A 26,029-nucleotide genomic window follows, 5' to 3' on the forward strand; every position below is an offset into this window, starting at 1 on the left:
AAAGGATGTATGTATTTGCAATTACTCTGAAGGGGGGGGGGGGAGATCCAGACAAATGTTATTATTGCTTTTGGTATTGGATGCACCATAAAGCTTTCATTTGTTTTAGGAAAAGATTTGAAATTAACACAAAATAAACCAACCACAATGTGTTCCATATAACATTTTTGATACCGCTTCTATTGTTTGTCTAGAAAGATAAAATAGACAGGCAGCTTCTATTCCAGAGCCAATCACAGGAATGGGAACCAAATAAGACCAGAGGGATCTATTAACTAAAGGGAGAATGACAGCACAGACTGCAAGAGTCATAGTTTCTAATCCCAATCTTTACTATACATAAAAGGTACAACCCAGAGCTTGGCTGGTCCTGAACAAAGGAGTTAAAACAGCAAGAGTTCTTTGGTCTTCACACCCATTCATTTATACATTACACAGGTCCTGCTCAGCCCTTCTTGTTGAGAAAAACCTACCAGTGTTGACCCTTCATAATAAATAGTGTAGCGAGGCAGCCAAAAGCACAAGTCTCCTGCAAACTTTTCTGGCTACTCTCCCTTTAGTGAATTAACCTCAAAAGGGTAGTTGGAGCTGTAATGAATTTAGATTAAATCACTTATTTTGAAGTAAAAAAAACTAAAATCTTCTTGCTGAATATTGAATACTTTTAGCAAAATGTTATATGTCAAACAGATTTTGAAATATACAAAGTGGCCAGTGTGGTTACATTGTCAGTGCATTTTTGACATTTGTATGTGTCTAAATTAAAATACAAGTCTTCCGATGGTGCTAAATCCTCCATCACCGCCACCACCGCTAGGACCACAACTCCCTGGGGGATCATTGTCATCAAAGCCATTAGGTCGAAAAGAACAAGAAGCAGAAGCTGCTTGGAGTGCACGTGCCCGAGCATTGAGCTCTTGCTCCTAAATAAATAAAAAAAAAAAGGGGGAACAAATTATGTCTAATTCCACTAACATATTTCCAGCAGCTAAATACCATATTTGCTCAGTTATAAGACGCTCAAAATTTGAATATTAATTTAGGAAAAAAGAAAATATTTAATAAAAGCTATGATTGGGAAAAATGATTTTTCTGGTTTTATTTCCTTTTATATGCCAACCTGCCCCCCAGTTGTGCACATCTGACGCCAGGCTTGCTGCACCTAGAAATGCCTTTTAACTTCCTATATGCCACTCTGTCCCCAGATATGCCTTATACCCCCTATATGTCACTCTGCCCCAAGATTTGCCTTTTAACCCCCTATATGCCACTCTGCCTACAGAAATTCCTTATATTCCCCATATGCCAGTCTGAGCCCCCCCCCCGACTTACCAATGCTTCCCCAGACTCGTCCACCATACTTCAGGTTACCTGGGGTCTAGTGGACATCTGCGCAATGCGTGTAGACAACCTCTGCTACCCATTAGTTCCGCTGGGGCTTCTATGACAGAGCACTGGAAGGTCATGTCACACCGGTGCTCCGTCACAGAAGCTCTGGCGGAAGTGCGCGCAGCAGGGGAGGTTGTCTGCACGCATCACGCAGACTTTCACCGGCTGCCAGAGGAGGATCCAGGTTCCCGGCAGCGCTCCAGGGGACCTGGATCCTCCTCTCTGGTAACCTCCACTGCTGCCGGCACTTCTGCTGGAGCTTCTATGATGGAGCACCTTAAGGTTAAGTAATGCCGGCACTCCGTCATAGAAATCCACAGAGGAAGTGCCGGCAGCAGCGGACGTTACCAGAGAGGAGGATCCAGGTCCCCTGCAGCGCTGTGGGGGATCTGGATCTTTTGTAGTCAGACCACTATTTGAGGTCTGATTATAAGTCGTCCTTGAATATAAGACGAGGGGTATTTTTCAGAGCATTGAAAAACCTCGTCTTATAATCGAGCAAATACGTATTTAACAGTTTGGAATTCGCATAAAAACGGAAATTTTTACTCACCGTAAATTCCTTTTTCCTTAATACAGTGGCAGTACGCTGGGTAATGTTCTTTTCTCGGGACAAGATCTAAAGACAAAACAAACAATTAAGTGCCCCGGAACCCCTCCTCCTTACCCATAAAAACCAGGGCCGAACCGGAGGAAGACAGTAAGTAACAAGACAGACACCAAATAGCTTGCCAAACATAATTTATTATATATAAGGGAGGGAAACTGGTACTGCCACTGTATTAAGGAAAAAGGAATTTACGGTGAGTAAAAATTTCCGTTTTTCCCAACATACAGTGGCAGTACGCTGGGATGTAGCAAGATCCCAGAACTGGGGGGGCCATATCAAGAGACCACCGCCTGGAGCACCTTACGCCCAAAATCCGCCGCAGAGGAGGAAAAGATGTCTAGCCGATAATGGTGCACGAAAGTGGAAAACGAGGACCAGGTAGCAGCCCTACAAATGTCCTCAGGAGAAGCCGAAGCTTTTTCAGCCCAGGAGGCCGCCATAGCCCGAGTAGAATGTGCCCTGACGGGCCATTGTAGAGTGAGATCACTAGCGTGGTAAGCCATGCGGATGGCGTCCACCAGCCAACGAGAAATAGAAGCTTTAGAAACTGCTGACCCGGCCGACCGTCCAAAGTATTTGATGAATAGCTGGTCTGAAGAACGGATGGAGGAGGTACGAGCAATATAAATTTCCAAAGCTCTCTTGACATCTAACGTGTGCCAAATCAATTCATCCGGAGAGGAAGGAAACGGAAAAAAAGTAGGAAGGACCAAGGGCTGACAAATACTGGACCGGGAAATGACCTTAGGAAGAAAAGAAGGTTTAACATGGAGAACAACTTTATCTTCATGAAAAATCGTAAACTCCGGAGAGGATGAAAGCGCCTGTATTTCCCCAACTCTCCTAGCCGATGTAATAGCCACTAAAAAAACTGTTTTCAGCGACAGAAACTTCATGGATACCTCCTCCAGAGGTTCAAAGGGAGCTGAACACAATGCTCGAAGGACAATGGCAAGATCCCACGATGGAAACAAGGACCTCCTAGGAGGACGGCGAATAGTAGCGGCCTTAAAAAAACGTCTAATAAGCACGTGAGAGGCCAGATCTAAAAGAAAAAAATGACTAAGGGCCGAGATCTGCCCCTTAAGGGTCGAGACACTAAGGCCCAAAGCCAAACCGTCCTGTAAGAAAGAAATGACGGAATTAATGGCAGGAGGAAAAATGGGAAGGTGCCTAGTGGTGCACCATCGAAGGAACTTGGTCCATACCCGAAAATAAATCTTGGACGTCGAACTCCGGACAGAAGTTAACAGAAAGTCTGCGACGTCGTCGTCCAAACCCTGGTCACTCAAGATCAGCCTTGCAACAGCCAGGCTGTCAAACGGAACATCTGAAGAAGTTCCAGGCGAAGGTCGATGTTCTCGAGAAGATGTGGAGAAATCGGAAGCTCCCAAAAGGTGATGGTCAACTGCCGGAGGAGGACAAACCAACCCCTGTTGGGCCAGTATGGAAGGATGGCCAAGACCCTGGCTTTGTCGTGTCGGATTTTCAGCAGAACTCGAGGAATCAATGCCACTGGCGGGAAGATGTAGGCTAACCGGAAATTCCACACCATGGAAAGACCGTCCAAAAATTGCGGAAGATCCCATCGGTTGAGGGACGCGAACACCGGGACCTTGCGGTTCTTGCGAGTCGCCATCAAATCCACTTCCGGAAGACCGAAGCGTGACACCAGAGCGGAGAAGGTTTGAGGGGTCAAAGACCATTCTGTCTGTGACCATCTTGCTCTGCTTAAATCGTCCGCGACCTCTGATGTGCGTCGCCGAAATGTCCGTCAAATGAAGTTGGGCCCACTCCATAATAACTGCGCACAGGATCTGAAGACTCCGGATCCGCGTGCCGCCCTGCTTGTTGATATATGCGACGGCCGCTGCGTTGTCTGATTGGATCTTGACAGCTTGACCCTCTATCAACGATCTGAAGGCCAGGAGAGCCTGAAGAATTGCTTTTAGCTCTCGGAAATTTGAAGAGCGGACAGCATCTACTGGAGCCCAATCTCCTCTTCGAAAAAGGGAGCCCACATGGGCTCCCCATCCTCGGGCGGAGGCATCCGTGGTGATAATAATCCAATTTCTGGGACGGAAAGAGAGTCCTCTGGCGAGATGGGACGACTGCGTCCACCAATTCAACTGGGAGAGAACCTGGCCACTTATAGTGAAGGACGTTTCCAGACCTTCTTCTTGCCTGGACCAGTTCGAGAGGATCTGCCATTGCAAGGGACGAAGTTGACACCTTGCCCAAGGAACCGCCGGAATGGCAGAGGTGAGAAGACCCAGAATGCTCATAGCCTTCCTGACAGAGCAAATTGGATTTCTTTGCAGCGACGAGATCTCTTGTTTTATCTTGAGGCGCTTGGAACGCGGAAGATAAACGCAACGGGACATTGAGTCCACCAAAAAACCCAGAAAAAGAGTCCTGGAAGAGGGAATGAGGCGAGATTTTTTCTTGTTGATTAACCATCCGTGGATTTCCAGAAACTTCATAGTAACGGAAAGGTCTGACAAAAGTTTCTCCCGGGAGGCCGCCATGATCAGCCAATCGTCCAGGTAAGGAATTATCGAGATATCTTGTTCTCTGAGATGAGCTGTCAAAGGACAAAGGATCTTTGTAAAAACTCTTGGGGCTGATGCCAGACCGAAAGGAAGGGCCTTGAACTGGAAATGATGCACCCTGTGATTGACGCGCAGAGCAAACCTCAGAAACTTTCTGGACGCTTCGGCAATCGGTACATGAAGATAAGCGTCTTTTAGGTCTAAGGTGACCATCAAATCTCCCTTCTTTAGCACCTGAGTGACTGAGGTGATACTCTCCATCCGGAAATGTTGGTAGGGGATACAGCGGTTTACTGACTTCAGGTCTAGAACCGGACGAAAGGAGCCATCCGGCTTTGGTACCAGAAACAACCGGGAATACACTCCTTGAAATCTTTGGTGAACGGGAACCTTCTCTATCACCGCTTTTCCCAGAAGCTTCATGCTTTCGGCAAAGAGAGACCAATTTTTTCGTTCTAAAGGGTAGGACGAAATCAGGAAGTGGCGGACCGGAGGCCGAAAGAACTCTATCCTGTAACCTTCCGAAATAATTTGACGGACCCACGGATTTTGTGTGGTCTGTTCCCAGGATAGGCTGAAGTGACGTAGACGTCCTCCCACCTTGCAGTCAGAACTTTCTTTTATCCTGCTTTTTCGGCCGATCTTGGAATTTTTTATCTCCAAATGGCCCACGAAAATTCTGAGATCTGGAGGATTGGAAGACGGGTCTCGGGTTCCTATAAGGATATCTACGGTTCCACCTTGGCCTTCGATCCTGAGGCAAAGCTCTTTTAGTATCCGAAATCTGCTTAATAAGATCCTCCAACGGAGCACCAAACTTCTTACCCTCTAAAGGTAAGTCACAAAGGGCAGATTTAGAAGCTGAATCCGCCGTCCAGGACCGTAACCAAATGGCTCTGCGTGACACAGACGACAAGGCCATGTTCTTGGCTGATAGCTTAAGAGACTCTTGAGCTGAATCCACAAAAAAATCGTTGGAAAGCCTTAAATTCTTCAACAGTTTATTAATCTCTGAATCAGCATCATCCGCAAGACGATCCTGCAAAAGTTGAAGCCACATGTGCTGGGCCCTAGCCACTGCAGCACTAGACACTGCCACCTTGCATTGGGCTCCTGCCGCCTGGAACACCCGCCTGCAAGAAGTCTCTGCTCTCCTGTCCATAGGGTCTTTGAGCCCGGACACTTCACCGATGGGGAGAGTAGTCTTTTTAGAGAGCTGGGCCACCTGTACGTCCACTTTGGGGGGATCTTCCCAAGAATATTCCCCCTGAAGCCTGAACAACTGCTTAAAGCGTTTAGAAATGAAGGCTCTTTTTTCAGGGTGCTTCCATTCCCTGGCGATAAGGTCATCCACTTTAGGGAGTACAGGAAAACCTTTAACCTTCCCCACATCTCCTACTAGGAGCATACGAGTCACTTCCTTGGTGAACTTACGGAGATCCTGGGAGGGGAAAACCATCTCTTCCTCTGAACTATCACTAGAAGAACTAGAGGACCGGGAGACCTCACCCGAGGAAAGGTCTGAATGAGATGAAGACCTGGATCTCTTGCGCTTGTGCGTGGAATCCAACTTGACTCTCTCTTGAGATTGAGCTGCCGAGAATTGAAATGCCTCAAAAGTTTGCGCCAAATTTTCCTGGAACCACCCGAGGAAGGATTGAAGGTCTTTGCGCTTCTCAGCAGCAAGCTGTTCAGCAGAGCAGGTGTTGCACACCTTTTTCCTGCAGCCATCAGGCAGTGGAGTAGCACATTCCGCACAAGACAAATGCTTAGCTTTAGAAGTGGCCTTTTTGGGAGCGGAAGGAGGTCTTCTATCCTTATCCGGATTCTCTGATGGTAACGGACTAGACATCTGATGAAAAATAAATAAAAAAAAAATAAAAAAATTTACAATTTTTTTTTTTTAGGTTTTAGGAGGGAAGAGGATAGGAAAGAGTCAAGATAAAGAAAATATCTTACCCTAACCTCCTCTGAACCGTGTGGGGGGGCTGGTGACACGGCTGCACTGTACTGACGAAAGCTCCAGCAGTCAGACAGGCAAAGCGCTTAAATGCAATTTTTAAAATTGCCGCCCTCCGGAAGATCCGATTCGCGCATGCTCAGTAGCGCGATCGGATCTTCAGTGGAACGCAACGACACCCGGGCGTGCGTTCCACCTAAACTGCGCATGCTCCCACTTCCTTGCTCAGAAAGGAAGACGCCATTACATCCTCCGTAACGCGGACCGCTACGGAGGGAAGCCTCTCTCTGCTCACCACCCGGGGAGCAATCGGAGGCAACGAAGACCCCCAGGCAGCAACCCGTGTGCCTCACCAGCTGCCGAGATGAACTCCTGTCCGGATCGATTAACACCCGTCCGGACCGACGAAAGACCTGTCCGTCCCTGCAAGGGACAAGAAAAGAACTGTCTTCCTCCGGTTCGGCCCTGGTTTTTATGGGTAAGGAGGAGGGGTTCCGGGGCACTTAATTGTTTGTTTTGTCTTTAGATCTTGTCCCGAGAAAAGAACATTACCCAGCGTACTGCCACTGTATGTTGGGAAAAAAAGGTACATAGACCAAATTAAATTTACATCAAACATAAGCATATTTTTAAACTGCTCTTATGCAATATGTAAAACACTCCTGTCCTTCTTACCTGTAAGTAGAGCTTGTTATCTTTTGTGATAGCATCCATGAGCTCCTTCTGCAACGGGGGCTCTCCATTTACCCACAGACCATTTGCGGAATTAGGCTGCGCACTATGTACACCATTAGCGATGTGCTTTTTATAAATAAGCACATACGCTGTGTCCTTTGGAAACCTACTGGTGATATTCAATACAGACTGAAACGAAGTAAATGTAACTCTACTGTCATTAAACAGAAACCATTCTTTCGACATATCACTGCATGGGGGTTCACTTCCGACAACAGAGTTTAATGTTTCACTACCAACTACTTGAACTTGTGATGGATTTAGAGTGTGTGTCTCAGGATGAAGACATCTTGATGTACTAGTATCGTTCCTGGCATAGGAATAATAATGTCCACTTTCAGATGATGTTCCAGAATGTACCACAAGAGAACTTAAAACATAGGGTACTAGCTGGGTACAACACATGTCTTCTATACCAGAGGGTTTCAACTTTTTTGCCAAATTCTCACCAACATCAGAAATATCAATGTCTAGAGTACAATCTCCCGGTGAAGCCAGAGAGGTAGTTCTTTCAACTGGCAATTCCACCACTAACGGAATGGACACATTATCCAATATCTTTCGTCTTACATGACACTTTGGATCATATGAAAACCGTAGTAAAGTTAGAATGAGGTATTCTGGCTCTTCCAAAATCTGCATAGTCTTTTCTGCGTCCTGAAGGGAAGAACATTTTTCACAATGATACCGATTATCTCCATGAAGAACCTCAGGTGCTAGAAAATAGCTCAGCAAGTCTGTAACAGAAAGTGCTCTATGTTTTCCAATTTTACAGGATGAGGCATTATGAGATTCAAGTGTATTGTCACACAGAGATGTGTCCACAACACAGTTAAGGTTAGACTGTGCTTCACTGACTGCAACTTTGTCTTTTAAGGGCCCGGGAGAAGCAGTTTCTTCAACACAGGGGTTTATATCAATTTCAATACAATCATCATCCTTTTCCTTGGGAGAACAAATTACACTCTGCACAGATTTTTCAGCAAATGCTGGACAAAAAGCTAGAGAAAGATCTGTAAAAGGTTCAGTCTTTTGTGAAGTGCTTTTGCAATTCAGACAACAAATATTGGTTTGAAGTTTACCACCAAACATATTTTCTATTAATGTTTTTTCTTCTCGGCCCCAGCTTGTGCTTTTCGGATTACAATGGGTGCCTGAAAGCCCTTCAGTGGCCAAGGATGAGATCTCCTGAAGAATGCCATCAGTAACTGGGTTATCAGGAGTAATCCTTGAAGACAGTGCTTTCACGGTTTTCTCTTCTTCATGCAATCTAATAAAACAAAACGTCTAACAAAAATCACTCTTCGCATTTTAATAAGTTCAGGTTTAATTTAAGCTAAACAGAGTCATCTTGTAGAATTATTTACTGTAACACTATTTAGATTTAAACTGACAATCAGGTAAGCAGTGGAACAGATACATTTTCAAATCTAATAAAAAAACAGTAAATAAAAAAAAAAAGAAGCCACGGTGGGGGTCAATGAAGACCCTTGTGTGACCTTAAGTCCATGCAAGCTTCTGTGGTAAAACATTTGAGGACTGAAATACTCAACAAGAGGAGGAGTTTGAACTACTGAGGCCAGGTCAAGCCGAGCACTTGGCAGGAGCCTGGCTTGAGCTATTGGCGACTTGTCCAGGTACATGTAAAACTGCAATTTCTGAAAAGAATGAGCAGTATCTAGAGGACCTTAAAAACATACCTGTCCAGAAGAAATCTGAGGTATTCTGAACAGTCTTGTTGAGATCGAGGTGTGAACCAAGGAGGTCTAGAAGCCTCAAAAAATACATGGGGGGCGTAAGCTTCTCGCTGAGGGGGAAGAAAACAACCAAAAAACCAACATATTTAAATTCTAATTTCCTAAGAAAACACAGTGTAAAAACAGTCAACAGGGTATGAAATTTAACCAAATGTTTGATTTAAACTACTTATAGACAACATATTGCACAAAAGATTTACTTACGTTTTATGATTTAGTTTTAAAGAGTCAAAAAACAGGGCAAACATGATTATGCAGAGAATGGATGACAGTAAGGGTAGGATTGTTAACATCTTCATTAGATATTTAAAACTTTACATTTTCTGTATTGGGGATTCGTGAGTAGAAAGATGCGATGCACATTCCTGTAACTGTACCACCCAATTTGCTATGATGCATATTTTAATAAAAAAGGAAAATTCTGGGCTAACACACCGTACCTGAGTGTGAGCTAAGAAGGCAAAAAGGTGCTGCAGTTTCTTCATCAATAAGTTGCCACCATTCAAATTTAAAGATAGCACCCGTCTCCTAAAACTTAAAAGAAAAAAAAATAGAATTTTTTTTTCTGGGTAACATATACATTTTAGGTTAATGATTTCAGCCTTCACACAAAAGGCACAGAATACGTCTGAAAATTATGAGATAGGAATTACCAAAAAGACAAAAGGTAATAAAAAATGAACTTATAACTTACTCTGTTGCCATGAATAATGCTTGTAAAACACTATTCATATAGCATGTGTTTCCAAGGTTAATTAGCCCAGTTTTCCCAGTTTCTGATTTCCCTGATAGTCTGGGTAAACAAGAAGCCAAAGCATTGGATTGGGATGTCCAGGCACTTTGGTTTAGTATGAGTTTTATTTTCTCCTCGGAAGGTTTAGGCAGATCCTGTATGAAGGAGAAACAGAATCAACAAACAATGTCTTAAAATGTAGACATTTTAATTAGTTGCCAAATTTGGTTTACTGGCACAAGAAGCCAGTTGTTGCAATCAGATTTACCAATCACTTCACATTCAGTCCTGGAATTCCCCATTTCACTGTCTCCCTTGATGATGAAAAACATGATTGTGTTTGAAACCACAGCCAGCACTCCTGAGTGAGCATCAAACAATCACTCTTTGTCTCCCTTCTCTTACTGATGCGCCACTAAATTTTCTTGGCTCTCAGGATACTGCAAAGTTTGTGGTTCACACTTAATACGGAGATCAACAATTTTATAAACGAATAATAAAAAAAAAGGAACAAGATGGCATTTCAACTTGGTTTGTGAAAAGCAGAAATCAGCCACCTTACCACAGTGACTATCATGCCACAGAAGTACTTCAAAGTATCTACACCTTAGTGAAATAGGTTACTTTTACATTAAACTAGGGAAGCTACAGACACCCTGATCGACTTAGAGCATTAGTGTTACATGCCATTATTAATGCACATTAACAAAGTCTTTTAACAGTAGATGTTGCCATAATGTTTTTGCTATTTGAGGAGGAACTAGCTGATATCCCCACCTAACCCTAAAATATTTAAATCCAATCAGCAATTTCACACAGAAACTCCTTGATATTTTGCCTGCATGAGCAAATCACCTGACTATTATTGGCCATCATCCCTCTAGAAGCACGTTGCAGTAGGTTTTACCAATGAAACACTCAATACCACACCAGTTGCTACGCAAATCTGAATGTAGCAGGGTGCATAACAAGTAGTGCACTAAAATACTATGGCAAAGTGCCTTGTAGCCTAACTCGTGTTAGCCATGGGCTATACTTCCCAGAAAACATCATCTGAACAATCATCAATGGAATCAGAAACATGACTGCTTGAGTCAAAATGGAGATGAAGAGGTATGAGGAAAAAATGCTATTCAACATGGTTTAGTTCATGAAAAAAAGAACATTTATAAACAGTGTTGTCAAGACATAATTTTAAGCATTTTTGAAACTAACTTAGGGTAGTATTCACTAAAAGTTTTGAAAACCCAACATCCTTTCATTTACCTGAGTGCCCAATGACTTCAATTTGGATTATTCTCAGGAACTTCTGGCAAACTTTCATCACCCAGAGATGACAGAATTTCGCCAAGAATTGTGGTACTCAAGGTAGCCATGAATTTTGCATCTAGTCCAGCCATGCTAATTTGATTTCTAGTTGGCTGATTATAGTTTAGTGACTAGGGAGACAATTATCAGGTTTATAACAGAAACGTATCCCATTTCTTGTCTTTCGTTTTGTGTCCTATAGCAAAAACAGTAATTTCAAATCGCTTACGTTCAGTAAAATAATTCATTTTCCTAGCTTTCCTTTCTCTAACAAAAATGGCTAGTAGTACACAAAATACCATGCCTCACTTATTCACAGAAGGCGCACAATATACTGAGAAACGATGGGAAAAGTTGCAAATTACAATAGCAGTAGAATAGCAAAGTACATTTTTACACATGAAAGAGGCATATAAGATGATGGAAATTATTTACAATGAATGTTACCTTAAGAGCTTCCAAGATAGATTCATATAAATCTGGAAATCCAGAGCAATGGTAAATCATACAATGCATTAATTCGGAAAACTGGACTAAGAAGGTTGTACTTGAAGGGAGACCATCGTTCTTTAAAGAGTGAACCAGATTGACAACATGGGGGACAACCTAAAGAAGGAATACATTTTAAAAAAATAAAATTAAAAAAAAAGTTTCCAAATGTGACATGTTAAGAAACTGAAAAACAAAATTACTTATTGGTAATTGGGTACAATCAAAACTGAAAGCATATGGAATATACATAAGAAAAAGCTACCTAATGTTATGGATAACAAAATAGCTCAATGAAATTGGTCTATTTACTAAAGAGAGAGTTGTGGTTTTTACTTCCTCAATTCTCTGTGCTTTATGATTGGCCAACTCCAATGTGCTTCTGCTGCAGGATGAGCTTGGCTGACCCTGTCTGTATATTTAAATCAGTGAGAGTTCTCTAAACTCTCCTTCAGTACCACTTTTTCACCCATAAGCAAGAGTGATTGCCTTAAGGAAAACTACCTATAAGATGTGTACATGGAGAGAAGCAGTGATGAGTTTCAAAAGAAGACAGGGTGAGGTGCTTCAGAGCAGAATTCAAGTACCAGGTAAGCATATGGGGCTGAGTTAAATCTGGAGCCTACATAAACATAAGGACTTGTTGATGAGAGGCTAGATCAGAGTCCAGTAAGCTGCTCATCCCAGCAATATGAACCTTAATGGCGGCTGTATGCAAGGCTGTGGAGAAATTAGCATATATAAAGTATAGGGCCAGAAGGACAGAAGGCAGGATATCATTTTCTGGTAACTAGCTAACTGCAACAGGACATATACAATGGAGAAGTTCATTATACAACCAGGACACAGTTGTCCATCAGTTGAAGAAGGATAGAGGAGAGACTGAAACAATTTGAAAAGTGAAAGGGTAGCCATAAAGATATCTGAATCAAATCTACATGCCTCATTCTCTTGGGCCCACGTGGGTTCTGACTTTTCTGAACACCTGGGCCAGAAGAGGGGACGATTGGAAAATGCAAGTAAGGACAATTGACCAGTCTTTCATGTGTATATTCATTGTATATCATTGGCTACAGAAGCACCAACCAGTAGGACTTGCCAAAAAGTAAGCAGTCTCATAACAAAAAGGGAGAAGGGTGTTACCCCTTCCAGATGGGGAACGTCTCCTATTTGGGATTAATCCATTGATGAAGACCCGCTTGAACGCGGAGAGGAAAGGCCTTCAACTCCCAGGAGTAGCTTGCCAAATACTTGTCCACCAAGTATCATATTGTAGTGAGCCAGGTATATCAAGACATAAAGCTTGTTCACGCTTTCCCCTTCCTCCGCAGACAAAGTTTCCAAAAACAAAGCAAAACAAACAAAAAGCCTCAGAGGTCAAGCTGCAAGGGTCCACCAGCATTCTTTCTCCAGAGCTTCTAAACTGACAGAACACTTTCTGAGGTTCAGAACAGAACCACTGCATTTTTTGCATCTCTTACGAGTGAGTTATTTTACATTGACGTAAGCCTTTCTTGGGATCTTATCATAAGGAGTTTCAAACAGCAGGATGCAAAGAATAACAAAAAGGGCCACGACCATGACCTCCTACCAGAAGAAGGGCAGGAACAAAACAGAGGTATTTGTTGGAAGATGAGAGTTTTCATTGGTTTGATTTGGAGTTGGAGCTATATCTCACGGTCAGTGCCAAGGAAATTTTGATAACACATATTGGAGTTTAAGATGTACTGGACATGGCAATATAGCATGCCATTGACCAAAGAAATAAAACTACAATGGTAATAGTGGATAAAGAGAACCCAAGTGAAGACACAATACATACACATCACATCAGGACTACAACCATGGGTTAAGATAAAACGTACCAAATGGAAAGCTTCTGGAGAATGTTGAAAGCTTAGCAACATATGTGATAGGACAGCCAAAGCACCAGGCCTTACCAGGGGAAACCATAGTCTATTGAAAACCTGAAATAAAAAAAAAAAAAAGGAGATATGTATGACAAGCAAAACAACTACAACCACATGTATTCTTGGAATCATTTAATTTTATAGTTTTAATTGATGTGTAGAAATACAAAAGTATGTTTGCCACAAGTTTTCATTCAGTCGTAGGTGGATGCTTACTTGGTGATCAACATCTACCAAATTTTGTCCATAGACGTATTACCGTATTTGCTCGATTATAAGACGACCCTGATTATAAGACGACCCCCCAAATCTTAATATTAATTTAGGAAAAAAAGAAAAAGCCTGAATATAAGACGACCCTATAGGAAAAAAGTTTTACCAGTAAATGTTAATTCATTTAAACACTTTTTTTAATAAAAGCTATGCTTGAGAAAAATATTTTGGTTTTATTTCCTTCTATTTTCCAACCTGTCCCCCAGTTATGCACATCTGCCCCAGAAGTGCCTTATACCCCCTATATGCCACTGTGCCCCATGATATGCCTTTTAACCCTATATGCCACTGTGCCCCATGATATGCCTTTTAACCCTATATGCCACTCTGGCACTTAGAGGGTTAAAAGGCATATTATGGGGAAGAGTGGCATATAGGGAGGTTTAAGGCATTTCAGGAGGCAGAGTGGCATTAAAGGGGTTAAAAGGCATTTCACAGAGCACTCTGCCTCCAGAAATGCCTCAAACCCACATTTAACACTCCCCCTCCCTCCTCCAAACTTACCGGTGCTTCTGAGTTGGGGGGGGGCGCATAACACAGGAGGGTCCAGGTCCCCTGCATCTGAGCCCCAGGTGCTTAGTCCGGGCAGCATGTAGAGCTCCACGCGAATCGCGTAGAGCTCTAAGCACCGGGGACTCAGAAGGACCGGTACGTTGGAGGGGGCATAACACAGGAGGATGCAGGTCCCCTGCATCCTCCTGTGTTATGCCCCCCCCCCTCCAACTTACCGGTGCTTCTGAGTCCCCGGTGCTTAGTCCGGGCAACGTTTAGAGCTCTACGCGATTGTATCGTGTAGAGCGTAGAGCTCTACACGATACAATCGCGTAGAGCTCTACACGCAGCCCGGACTAAGCACCGGGGACTCAGATGCACCGGTAAGTTGGGTCGGGGGTTAACACAGGAGGATCCAGGTCCCCTGCATCTGGGTCCCCAGTGCTTAGTCCGGGAAGCGTGTAGAGCTCTACGCGATTGTATCGCGTAGAGCTCTACACGCAGCCCGGACTAAGCACCGGGGACTCAGAAGCACCGGTAAATTGGGGGGGGGGGGGATTAACACAGGAGGATCCAGGTCCTCTGCATCGCTGCGGGGGATCTGGATCTTAGTCTCATAATCAGACCTATTTGAGGTCTGATTATAAGACGACCCTGATTATAAGACGAGGGGTATTTTTCAGAGCATTTGCTCTGGAAAAAACCTCGTCTTATAATCGAGCAAATACGGTAATATGCCTAGGAGAAACCAAGCCTCGTCATTAGCCGTTTAACTTCCTTTTGTGCTATGCTAATGCCACAGAAGTCAACATGCTAGCCATTATGTTATTTTTGACACCACAACTAGTAGGAACAAATACAAGTCAGTGCTTCAACTTTCAAAGGGCATTAATAGGAAAAAAAATACCAGGAGTTTGGAAGGGGTAGGATTGTACCATTAGGATTGTTATATTAACATTCTTCCTTTTCTAATAGATCAATGTACTATAGTACCATAGTATGCAGCTTTCTAATTAAAAAAAAAAAAAAAAAAAAAAAAGCATACACCTCTGTAAATATATAGTTATATATACCTCAGTTTATATATAGTTTCCATAAAACCGAGAAAAATATCATGTAAGAAAGCAGCCTCACATTTACCTATGGCTTTAATCACTTACCAGTTCGATTTTCAGTAAAGTGACATCGATGAGTATAGTGAATTTCTGGACAGAAGCCAGTCCCTTTAGCAGAGCAATCACCCATGTCTCTACGTGCTGAGCTAGGGGCCAGGACAGCCAGTCAATCATCCTGAAAAAGCCAGAACAACATGTTCTAAGAAATATGCCTCCCAATCCACGAGAGATTCTATTCCTCTAATTAGAGCTTTTGTCTAATGATAGATGTGCTAATGAGTCAAGTTGGAAAAGTAAACATGGATTTATGTCAGGCAGGCACTAAGTCAAGAGCTGCTTAAGAAATTTTAAACTATGTTACACATGTTTCGGTACTGGCCTTTTTATCAAGGTTCAGTGGCAATGAACACAAGCCTAGGCTAAACAAAAACACAGCAGATATAAGTATAGTCAAGATCACTAAAAAACGCTACTCATACGTCAAAGAGGCAGCAAAACACTTTGCATTATTTGGAAGAATTACCTATTTAAACCTGTTTATATGTACAGGTTAAAAAGCACACAAGAGGAACAAAACATTCACATTATAAAAGAACATATTTGTACATTACATTAGCAGATCTACCTGCAGAGAGCCTCTGTCATGCTAGCATCTTTCACGTTTGGATCCGTGGTCAAACTCCTGATAAGAACAGTGATCATCTGTAAGGGAATGTGCTGCACGAGGCTTGCCAATGCAACAGATGGTTCAAACGAGGCATCTGAAATTATAAGAAAGAAAAAAAAGAGAGAGTTTGGCTGGTGCATTCAGTCACAAGTACGAGATGTTATACACCTACATATTGCTCAAAACAATTTTGTTGTAACAATTGCATAAGCTGCAATCAGAGACTGCTCAACCAGCCAAGATAAAGCAACTGGTAAATGAGAAATGAAAAGTCGGGTATGTGGGCACAGGGTTACGTTTTATATATTTTTGGCGATCCAAACATATTAAGAAATAAAAAAATTCCAGAAAAGCATTATATGCATTTCTGGTCACCTAAAAGCCACCATACACCCTCTAAAGAAACCCTCTTATTGCAAAGGTGTTGATAAAACTGCATACTGGGTTACAGTTTAAGGAAGATTATTTTAGGATGCCAATAAGACACAAACTTGATCCTTGTTCAAAGGAGGGATAGGCACAAAGAGAAAAAAAAAATAAAAATGTTGTGGACAGATTTTTTTTTAAAAAAGCCTGATGTGGTCAATCTAATGGAAGGTAACATATCAACCATGCCCATATTACAGACAGTAATAATCCTTGAAGAAGCTAGAGCACCTTCGACATGAAAGGTATTGTAGGAATGGATTTTTGGCTCTGTAATCAAGACGTATAGGAACAGAAGACATTTAAAAGTATCTTAATTCACCGTTCATCCTTAGAGAAGTTACATGCTGTATAAATCTAGCTGACCGTGTCGAAGATCGAGAATTTCTATGCCATTCTTAGTAAGGTTCTAGGGATTAGGTTTTTTGGAACAATGCAGAACATAACAGACTCACCTGTGGAAGAAATAATTGCAAAAACTTCCTGTAGTGATGGAAGTAATGTGCATGGCTCAGCCTTCCAGATATTCTGTAGTAAATTACTAACTTTGGTAACTTGAGAGACATATTCACGAAGCTCTTTCTCCAGTGTAGATATACATTGGAAATGTCCTATTGTCCTGACAAGCTGCTTGCAGAATGCTATAGACATTTCACCCTTGGGAATGCACTGTACAAAGTCACTGAGCAGCTCACTTACTCTTGAACACAGTAAAGGCCCTGGTCTTTCACAGACTATTCTAAATACTTCTACTTGTAAAACAGCAAATATGTCTAGAACAGAAGGGCAACTCATGATAAGCTTGAGACCGTTATGGATATAGTCAATTATGGCTAAATCCTTCCGATCCAATGACCTGTACCCTTCTTGAAGAAGGCTCAAGACAAAGTTCCTGTTAAAGAAATTCTCAAATTCAGAGCGGTGATATCTGGCATAAGCCTCCAGAACTTGGTGCCCCACTTGTTTCTGAAAGTAGTCCTCTCCTTCCAAAACTAAGCGAGTTGTAAGACTGAACATGGCTTTGCATTGCTCCTCACTGATGGAATTCTCTGCAGACTCCACCACTTTTTTAACAATCACTTTCTTCAAATTCAGTGGATGGGTAGAGGTCACCAGGCCTTCCAATATCTTGTCCATTTTAACTCACAGGTAAGCAAACAACACATCTGGGGAAAGAATTTTCAAAATGTGAGTGAAAGGAACAGTACTCAACAGAGGTAATCTTTGTTAGGATATGCCTCGTTGGATTCTATGGACTTCATAGTCTTTCAGTTTTTAATCCATGAATTCAATGTAGAAGTCATATAGACAATAGGGTAGTAATCTGAACGATCATAACTAGTTTGAATGAAAGCGCTCGAACAATAGGCAGAATGTTGTGTAAAAGCACTTTTAAGGAATCAGTGAAGCAAAAAATGTAAAGAGACAGCAAGTTTCTATAAATGGCTTTGCATGGCAAGCATAAACACATTCTATAGAAGAGGCAGCCAATAACGAATTGTACTTAAAGGAGGAGGAGACCGGATACATGTATTGATTGCTACAAGTTTAAGAAGCATACATGGACATTAATACTACATACTAACACTGCTTTGCATTCTAATTTACTACTCAAACATACTAGTGTTCTTCTTTGTTGTCTGAGACACATTTATTGTAGCACAGAAACTAAGGTGGTAATTTGAAGACGTGATTGATTCTGTTAAATGTAGAGATGAAGTGCAATTTAAAGTTACTGTTCTAATTATAGCTAAGTAGTTGATGTAAAATTATGCTTGTCAATGGTCTGCACAACATGTATCTGCACACCTTAAACAGAACACCCAAGCTTTAGGTACAGATTATTTTATATCAAAGCAATAGCGTTAGCATGTGTAGAAGTAAAATGTCCTTCCCCATGTGATCCAAGTAATGGCAGCCCACAAAACGCAAGTGACAGTCGGCGATTATGGGCCATACCAAACTTCTCACGTACACCAAGTCCACAGAAGACATGACATCGGTTTATACCAATAATTAAGCCCAGTGAGGAAATGGTAAGAATGCAACAGCTATCTGGAATCGATGGAACGCAGCATGTTGGTTCCAAGGGACTTTTGTGACCAAGTTATGTTTACAACAGACACAAATATGACATTTTAAGTCTCTGCTCCCCATGTCTGAAATAGAAGCACCCGTTAAAAACAAAACTACTTCCAAACAGAAGCACATATGTCATAAGACACTAAAGCACACCATTTAAGATGCACTTGCCCTCTATTAAGGTGGGTTAGGGATCAGTCTCACGAACCAGTCCCCAATCTTAAGTTCAGCTACATGAACAGAGAACCCAAACAGCTCAGGCCAGGGACGAAGGCATCCCATAATATGACACCAACAATACTCATGACGATAGAAAGCTTGAGGCATGGGGGGGCCAAACACGTCAAAATAAATGCGGCTTAATAATATCACACGCCAAACACGTACCAATTCAAAATGTCCGAATTCGTAAACAAAAACAATCAGCCATTATGCCTCTGGTAAAACTAGGGATTCCAGGAGTCACCGACTGTCCCCATAAACCACGTACGGCAGGCAGAACATCTTACGGTAAGGGCACGGTGTAGAGAAATCGGAGGTGGCGGCTGTTTGATAAACCGTTTCCACCGACTGCTTGCAAAATTCGGGTAGCCGGGTAAGGTGCGCAAAGCTGGTAAAGCTTTCTGGCCTGCCGGGTCTCCACTTTGACCTGCTGCGCATGCGCAATAAATTCCGGCGACGATAGTAACGACAAAAGAGCGACGGCAAATGACGTCCTCGCGTAACGCCACCCCCATACAGCAAGAAGAGGGTACTGGCAGACAGCAAGAGCAATGGAATAACAACATCCAGAGGTAACTTCCGCCCTTACAGAGTGCAACGCCAAGTCTCGGGGCGGGTTTAGAACAACAAAAAAACAGAGATTTCTGGGCCCCTATACAATGTGTGTAGTAATACAGTGTGACGTCATGGGGCTGGGTTAATGTGTTTGTGAGTCTCGCATGACACAGCGCATACCGGAGTTTCGAGTCATCATGTGTTGTATAGCAATCTTTGAACCGGGAAATGAAAACACTAAACTCCCAAGATCAGGGAAGCAACATTTCCCTTTTAACCCTATAATGATGAGGGTTTGCTTTTCGCCACACGTGTGTTTTCAACGAGTGCCCCCGGTCACATTTAGGTCACCCTCAGTGTGAAACCATGATTAAACGTAATGTATAGCATAATGATGATTTACTTGTACACAGCCAATAAAAAAAAAACATTTTAATTTTAACCTTTAAACCCTTCATTAATTTACGAAGGAACAACCCAAATCCTTTAGTCCTGCTGCTCTTGGCTCCTCTGATGTCCTCCTTTCTATGTATATCTATCATTATTATTATTATTATTATGTTTATATAGCGCCAACAATTTACGCAGAGCTTAATACAATACATATATCCAAAGGGTATGACAAGATGAGAATTGACAGACTAAGCCATATCCTTTTTATAATAATGTATCTATTATATACTATAATTATTATTATAAAATAATAATATAATAAAGCAGAAAGTATGTTTGTAAATATTTGTGTTAATAAAATAACGCATTGTTCTTCTAAATACACAATTACATTTAAAAACATTAACAGGTCACATAAAAAGTAATGATAACAGAATTTGAGGGCAGATATTCTGCCGAATTTTCCTGATGTAAGGGGTTTAATCCCGTATCACTCAAAGCTCCATTTCCTAATTTACACCCATAAAACATAAGCGTCCTTCTGATCATTCATATTTTGGGAAGTTATGGCTTACACACTACACCGTTTTTGAGACCGTATTACGGATATAACCGTTTGGAGCACAAGATTTGTTTTGCTGTGTTAATTGTAACGTTTACGGCTAAGATGCCAAGTTATAACCGTACACCTGGAGATAACAGGCACCTTGAATAAACAGTAGCTGTTTGATTGTTGATTCTTCATCTTGTGTTAATTCATGACTGATCTAATGTATATTTTAAATCCGTTTATACTATTGAAGTCATATGACTTAATTGACTAAAATGTTAATAATTCCTAAAATGCTCTTCGGTCATTAATTGGCCAATTAAATTAATGGATGTATTAATCATGGGTTCATAGTGAAAAATTTAGACCACATATCCCTGTAAAGACATAAAACAGTGCAGAATATATGGTGACCTAGGTGTTTTCCTTTAAACTGCCAACATAGCTGTTTCATTTCTTAAACAAATTCGGGAAAACAAAAGAAACTTAAAATTGTTGCCAAGCAATACTAATCCTTTTGAACTTGCAGATTTTGCATAGTTTATTTAACAAATTTGTCACATTAGTTGTATGAGATCTAGCTCAAGTGGTATAGCTATTGTTGTGTGTCTTGTTGTGAATTAGATGAAGAGTAGATCACCCAGGTACCTATTAGGGTTGCAGCACTGACAGCAAAGGGAGCGAAAGCTGCTGGTGATGGGTGGAGTGTGTGTTACAGTATGGCTAAAAGCATGTGTTAGTGTATGTTTGTTTTTGTTTATGTGGTGATAGTGTGCTAATGTGTGTGTGTGTGTGCATGTTGCTGTATGGTGTTTCAGAGTGTGTCTTAGTGTATGGTTTTAGCATGACCGTGTGTTACTGTATGATGGTAGAGTGTCTGTGTGTCAGTATATGGCTATTAGCATTAGAGTGTATACTTTTAGCATGTGTGTACATGTGTTTGAGGGTGTTAGTCTATGGTGTTATGAGTGTCAGGATATGATGTTAGAGTGTGTATGTGAGTATTGTATGTGTGTTAGTATTTAGTGTTAGCTTTCGTGTGGGTTGTGGAGGAAGATAGTATGTGTGTGTGCATGTAAGTGTATGATGTTCGGGTGAGCAGTGTTTGTATATTAATATTAGGGTAACCACATTTTATTTCTGCCATTCAGGGACACACTATGAAGCCCATGAGATCACACACACACATACACACACATATATATATATATATATATATATATATATATATATATATATATATGTGTGTGTGTGTGTTAGACATGCATTTTTAACTACATAATATGTACTTACCTCTTTGAAGTAAGGACTATGATTGAAATATGATTTCAAATAACAGCTGAACTGTGCAGTTTCTTTAACATTAGCCCCTGCTGTCAATATATATAAATATTAGACCTTGCTGCCAACACATTTTATATTGAAAAAAATTGGACCCTACACAAGCATTTCCTTGGGCCCGCTCCACGTTCCCTAGCATGCAATCACTCCCTCCGCTCCTGCACCACAAAATAGGTATAGATAAAAAAAACAACACATAAAACAGCACTTGCACGTATAGATCAACTGAATAAGACATGCAAACCTACATAACAACATACATAATGTATGGAAACATCACATAGCTGGGATAGATCAACACATTAACACACAAACCCAGCTTTGCATGTATTGATCAATTGAAATTCACATGTGAACTCAGCACTGAAGGCATATAATCAGACAAACAAATCCTATATTTGAAGGTATGCAATAATATCATGGTGTTAAGAGAATATCATGGTGCAGTAATATCATGGTGTTAAGAGAATATCATGGTGTTAAGAGAATAGAAAGAGATCAACATATACAACAGGGGTGTCCAAGTTTTTTCTGCAGTGGGCCACTTCATCAGAATTGTATCCGTGCGTGGGCCGCACTCATTTTTCACTGAGAGAAAATATGGCCTTTAATAAGATATGCAGATTAAAATAAAGTAAATGACACAAAACCTTTACTTTTCCTCTCACTGATTTCTGGGATTTCTGGGCCTACAAATTCAGGATTCTGGATAAGTAAAAATAAAATAGTTCTATTTATTTTAGGGATGCACTAAAATGAAAATTCTGGACCAAAACCGAAAATTCAGGGTTCACTTAGCCGAAACTGAAAATGACCCCCCCCACACTTTTAATAAAAGTAAGTTACACACCAAAATTGTACAAAAAATTATATATTATGATTGTTAACAGCAATCTCAGGCATACCCAGATTCCAGCATGTACTGGTTGGCTGGGCATTGTATTTTTTGTCCAATTTTAGTGTGTAACCACACTTTTATTAAAAGTAACACACCAAAATAGGACAAAAAAAATCAACAATATGACTTGGCATGATAGGAGTGTGATTGCTAACAGCAAACACACTCTTTTTATACCCAGGCAACCAGTGAATGCTGGAACCTAGGCATGATGGGACTGTGATTGCTGTTAGCAGATTGCTATTAGCTGTTAGCAATCACACTCCTATCATCCCAAGTCAGCCAATACATGCTGTTACAGGGTGGCTGTAAGTGCAGACCCCATACTGCTGGCAGCATCAATACACAAGGGGGGCAGCTAGCCAGGTTTCAGCATGTACTGGCTGACTTGGCATGATAGGAGTGTGATTGCTAACAGCAATCATAGTCCCATCATGCCTAGGTTCCAGCACTTACGCATCCATGCTATCACACACACAAATTCATTCATTCACAGATTCATTCCCTCAATCAGACATACTCATTCACACAACCTACCCCACCCCCTTACCTGCTCTACAGCTCCCGATGCCGCTCACAGACTTCAGCAGGGGGCGCGGCCTCCCTCGTTCTCCCCACAGAGGAAGCAGGACTGGAGCAGAGAATAGACCCTCCCACAAGTAAGCAGCAGGGCTCTTGTGATCCTGGCTGCCGATCTCACGCGGGCCGCATGTTGGACGCCCCTGATATACAAGAAGATTTAAAGCTTGCAAGCTAAGAAACTGAGTGGATATACAAATTCCCGACTTTTAAAAAAGATGGTCTAAATGTAGAACTTGATATATCCATTTTCTTGAATTAATTTACTTAATTTTATTAAAACTTACACACACTTCCTTTTTAAATTCATTTTATTTCATCATTCTTAAATACAATAAAATTAAAAAATCTATTTTTTTAGATTTGTTTTACTTATATATTATCATCCATATCCATTGTACATAATATTTATTTCATTTCATTTATCACATTCCCGTTTTTAACTTTTCAAACACACTTTTTATACATTGTACATATCATCTCCATTTCATTCTCGGGTTAATTGCTTCACCACATGACAGATGGACATCAGTAACATTGTTACAGTAATGTTAAATTGATCAATTAACGCTGTTACTATTATTACGTTCCACTCATTTCTCTTAGATGTCCTTTTTCCTATGGGTGTTCTGTCTACCATGTTATATTCCTGTGAAAAGAAGAAAATATATATTTAACACATTAGATGCATCTTCTATCTCTTAATTACTTCATCACACATTTTTATTGGCATCAATTAACACTGTTACTATATTGTTACTAGACTTGGGCACCAGGGGGCTCTTCGTGTTTGTCTTCATGCTCGTCTTCGGCAAAAAACTTCGTATTCCGCAAATATTCACCTGGTCCTGTCTTCTCTTCGGGGGAATATTCGCGGACATTCTTCGTGTTCGGGTTTTCTTCGTTTTCCCCGGTTAAGGGGTTAAAACGGGGTTAAAGCCGCTCTGGCGCCAGGAGTTTAAATGTCTGTATGAGCAACTCTATTGGTCGTCAGCAGGGGGCTCGTCTGCCATTGGTTGATGGCAGACGAGCCCCCTGCTGGCGACCAATAGGGCCCGCTGGTCTCCCTGTTCTATCATTTATTAACTGATAGAACAGGGAGACCAGTGGGATCTGCCGGGTAAGTTGCAGCATTGGAATTTTAAAAGTCTGTACAAGCGACTCTGTGAGGAGTGTTAATTTCGGGAGCAGCAAGATCTGTAGGGTAATTATACACATTTTTTACGACTCACCCATCTGTGGAGGTGTTCTCATTTCTCTCTATATTGGGCCTGGTTAGTACCTGGATGGGAGACCGCCTGGGAATAAATTTTGTTTTCTTTTTCTCTCTTAATCATTTCCACCTGTGTTCTATTGTTGTCATGTGACTTTTATGGTTAGTATAAAAGAGAGGTCAGATACCTCTAAATTTACAGCTACTGAGGAAGGGGACTGCTCTAACAGCTACTATACCCCGAAACGCGTTTGGCTTGTTTTTAAACACACTATTATATTGGACACTGTTCAGATACTGGCTGCTAAGCCGGCATCAACTGTGAAAGTTTGGGAGGCACTATTTGCACTTTTTGGCTGTATGCTGATTGACTGTGGAATCCACTTGAACACCCAGCGAATACCATCACTGAGTTGGTCTGTGTTTGCGATATCGGCCGGAACGTCCCACATACAGTTAACAACTGACGGATATCATCTGACTATTACGTCAGACGCCGGTGATTGGCAGTGCGCTCGCCTGTGTGAGAGGCTACCTTCCATCCAGAGCCATATCTCCCCGTTGGAGCGTTGTACTGGAAAAGATCTGCTACCGGCAAAAATCCGGTTTAACATCAGATGTGTACCACCTTTTATGATCCGTTAAGAAAAAGAACATCTGTTTTACCAAATGAGGCACCGGCCAGTGATTCTATAAAGACATAGTGCTTACTGCCTACCCCAAGGGATCCATACCATCAGCATGATGTTTTGAACACTATTGATTGCAGGACAATTGCTATAAAGTTTTTTTAGTTGGATTCAATTTTTTTTAGGTTTTTCTTATATGGGACTTTACACTTATTAAGCCTGAACTGTGTACCAATATTGATTAGGAGTGTTATATTATTATATGTTTTATTATATATATTTTTTGGTATTTCTTTTTTTCTGGTTAATTAAGCAACTGAGTCTAGCTACAAGGGCCCTGTGGTTTCTTAGACTGACAGTTGTGATTTTATTAAAAGTGGTTTTTATACTGTCACATATATTTCTAGATTTTTCTTATTTCCCTAAACTGCCATTTCCAAATGTCATTGTAGTTTACTGAGGACTGATACAATTGTTTTAGTATTTTTCCATATGTTGATTCCACTTGAGGTACAGGTGGTGTTTCAGTTAACCTCGTTATCTTGATCGTGAGCTGCACTGTGTTGTGTGTTTTTTTTCGTGTGGCTAATTATACCTAATTGTGAAGTGCTCCGATCTCATGATGAACATTTGGTCACATTTGGAACAGAAAAAGAATTCTATAGAATAATTTCTGTTTGATGAGGATTTATCTCAGGTTTCAAATGGTGGGTCTATTACGCAATCAACCATTTCAATAGTACAATTATTTAAAAAATTAGACAGTGTTCTATCCAGAAGATTGAGAAACCAATGGGAGATTAAAAGTCTCTCCCATCTTCTGGATTTAAACATTGTCCCAAAAGGCCTATGCCTCCAAAAAACCCCAGCGGGGGATTTGGAAGGAAAAGAATTTAATATAAAATGGGAAAATCTCTTAAAGGAACAATCAAAAAATTTGGTTAAATTAATTATAGAGAGACGGCAACAACTTATTCAGGAACAAGATAGGGAAATTGAAAAAATAAAAAAAGAGTGCAATGGATTAGAACAGAGTGATGAATTTTTAAGACAACAGGATCTTTTGTGTAAAAAATTGGATAAATTGGAAATGGAAATAATGAGTAGAAAAACGAAAAAATTAAATTGGCAGACAATGAAAAAATCTGTTA

General features: G+C 41.1%; 1 protein-coding gene across 2 annotated transcripts; it reads right to left on the bottom strand.

Moving 5' to 3' along the window:
- Window positions 1-761: 761 nt before the first annotated feature.
- Window positions 762-17,559, bottom strand: LOC149287422 (ubiquitin carboxyl-terminal hydrolase 38-like). 2 transcript variants are annotated; one of them, XM_089492925.1, is made up of 10 exons: window positions 16,872-17,559; window positions 15,949-16,084; window positions 15,369-15,498; window positions 13,399-13,500; window positions 11,492-11,650; window positions 9,698-9,891; window positions 9,444-9,537; window positions 8,947-9,053; window positions 7,187-8,516; window positions 762-923 (listed from the first exon to the last, which is right to left on the bottom strand). In XM_089492925.1, exons 1-10 carry the CDS (start codon window positions 17,551-17,553, stop codon window positions 762-764), a joined length of 3,096 nt encoding a protein of 1,031 aa, XP_089349051.1. In that variant the 5' UTR covers window positions 17,554-17,559. The 2 variants fall into 2 exon arrangements, with proteins under 2 accessions (XP_089349051.1, XP_089349050.1); XM_089492924.1 differs by lacking the exon at window positions 13,399-13,500 and having other exon boundaries at window positions 16,872-17,553.
- Between the last annotated feature and the right edge of the window lie 8,470 nt (window positions 17,560-26,029).

Source organism: Sceloporus occidentalis, unplaced genomic scaffold, assembly GCF_023333645.1.
Source record: "Sceloporus occidentalis isolate IW3139 unplaced genomic scaffold, rSceOcc1.0.p SCAF_61, whole genome shotgun sequence".
Classification (NCBI taxonomy): domain Eukaryota; kingdom Metazoa; phylum Chordata; class Lepidosauria; order Squamata; family Phrynosomatidae; genus Sceloporus; species Sceloporus occidentalis.

Bases quoted from the DNA above. Each gene is read 5' to 3' on its own strand.
- LOC149287422 (XM_089492925.1), bottom strand. From the start codon at position 17,553: ATGGACAAGATATTGGAAGGCCTGGTGACCTCTACCCATCCACTGAAT. The intron at 9,892-11,491 runs GTAACATTCATT...TCCTTCATACAG, and splicing joins CTATCTTGGAAGCTCTTAAG to GATCTGCCTAAACCTTCCGA. The intron at 924-7,186 runs GTAAGAAGGACA...TTATTTATTTAG, and splicing joins ATAACAAGCTCTACTTACAG to GAGCAAGAGCTCAATGCTCG.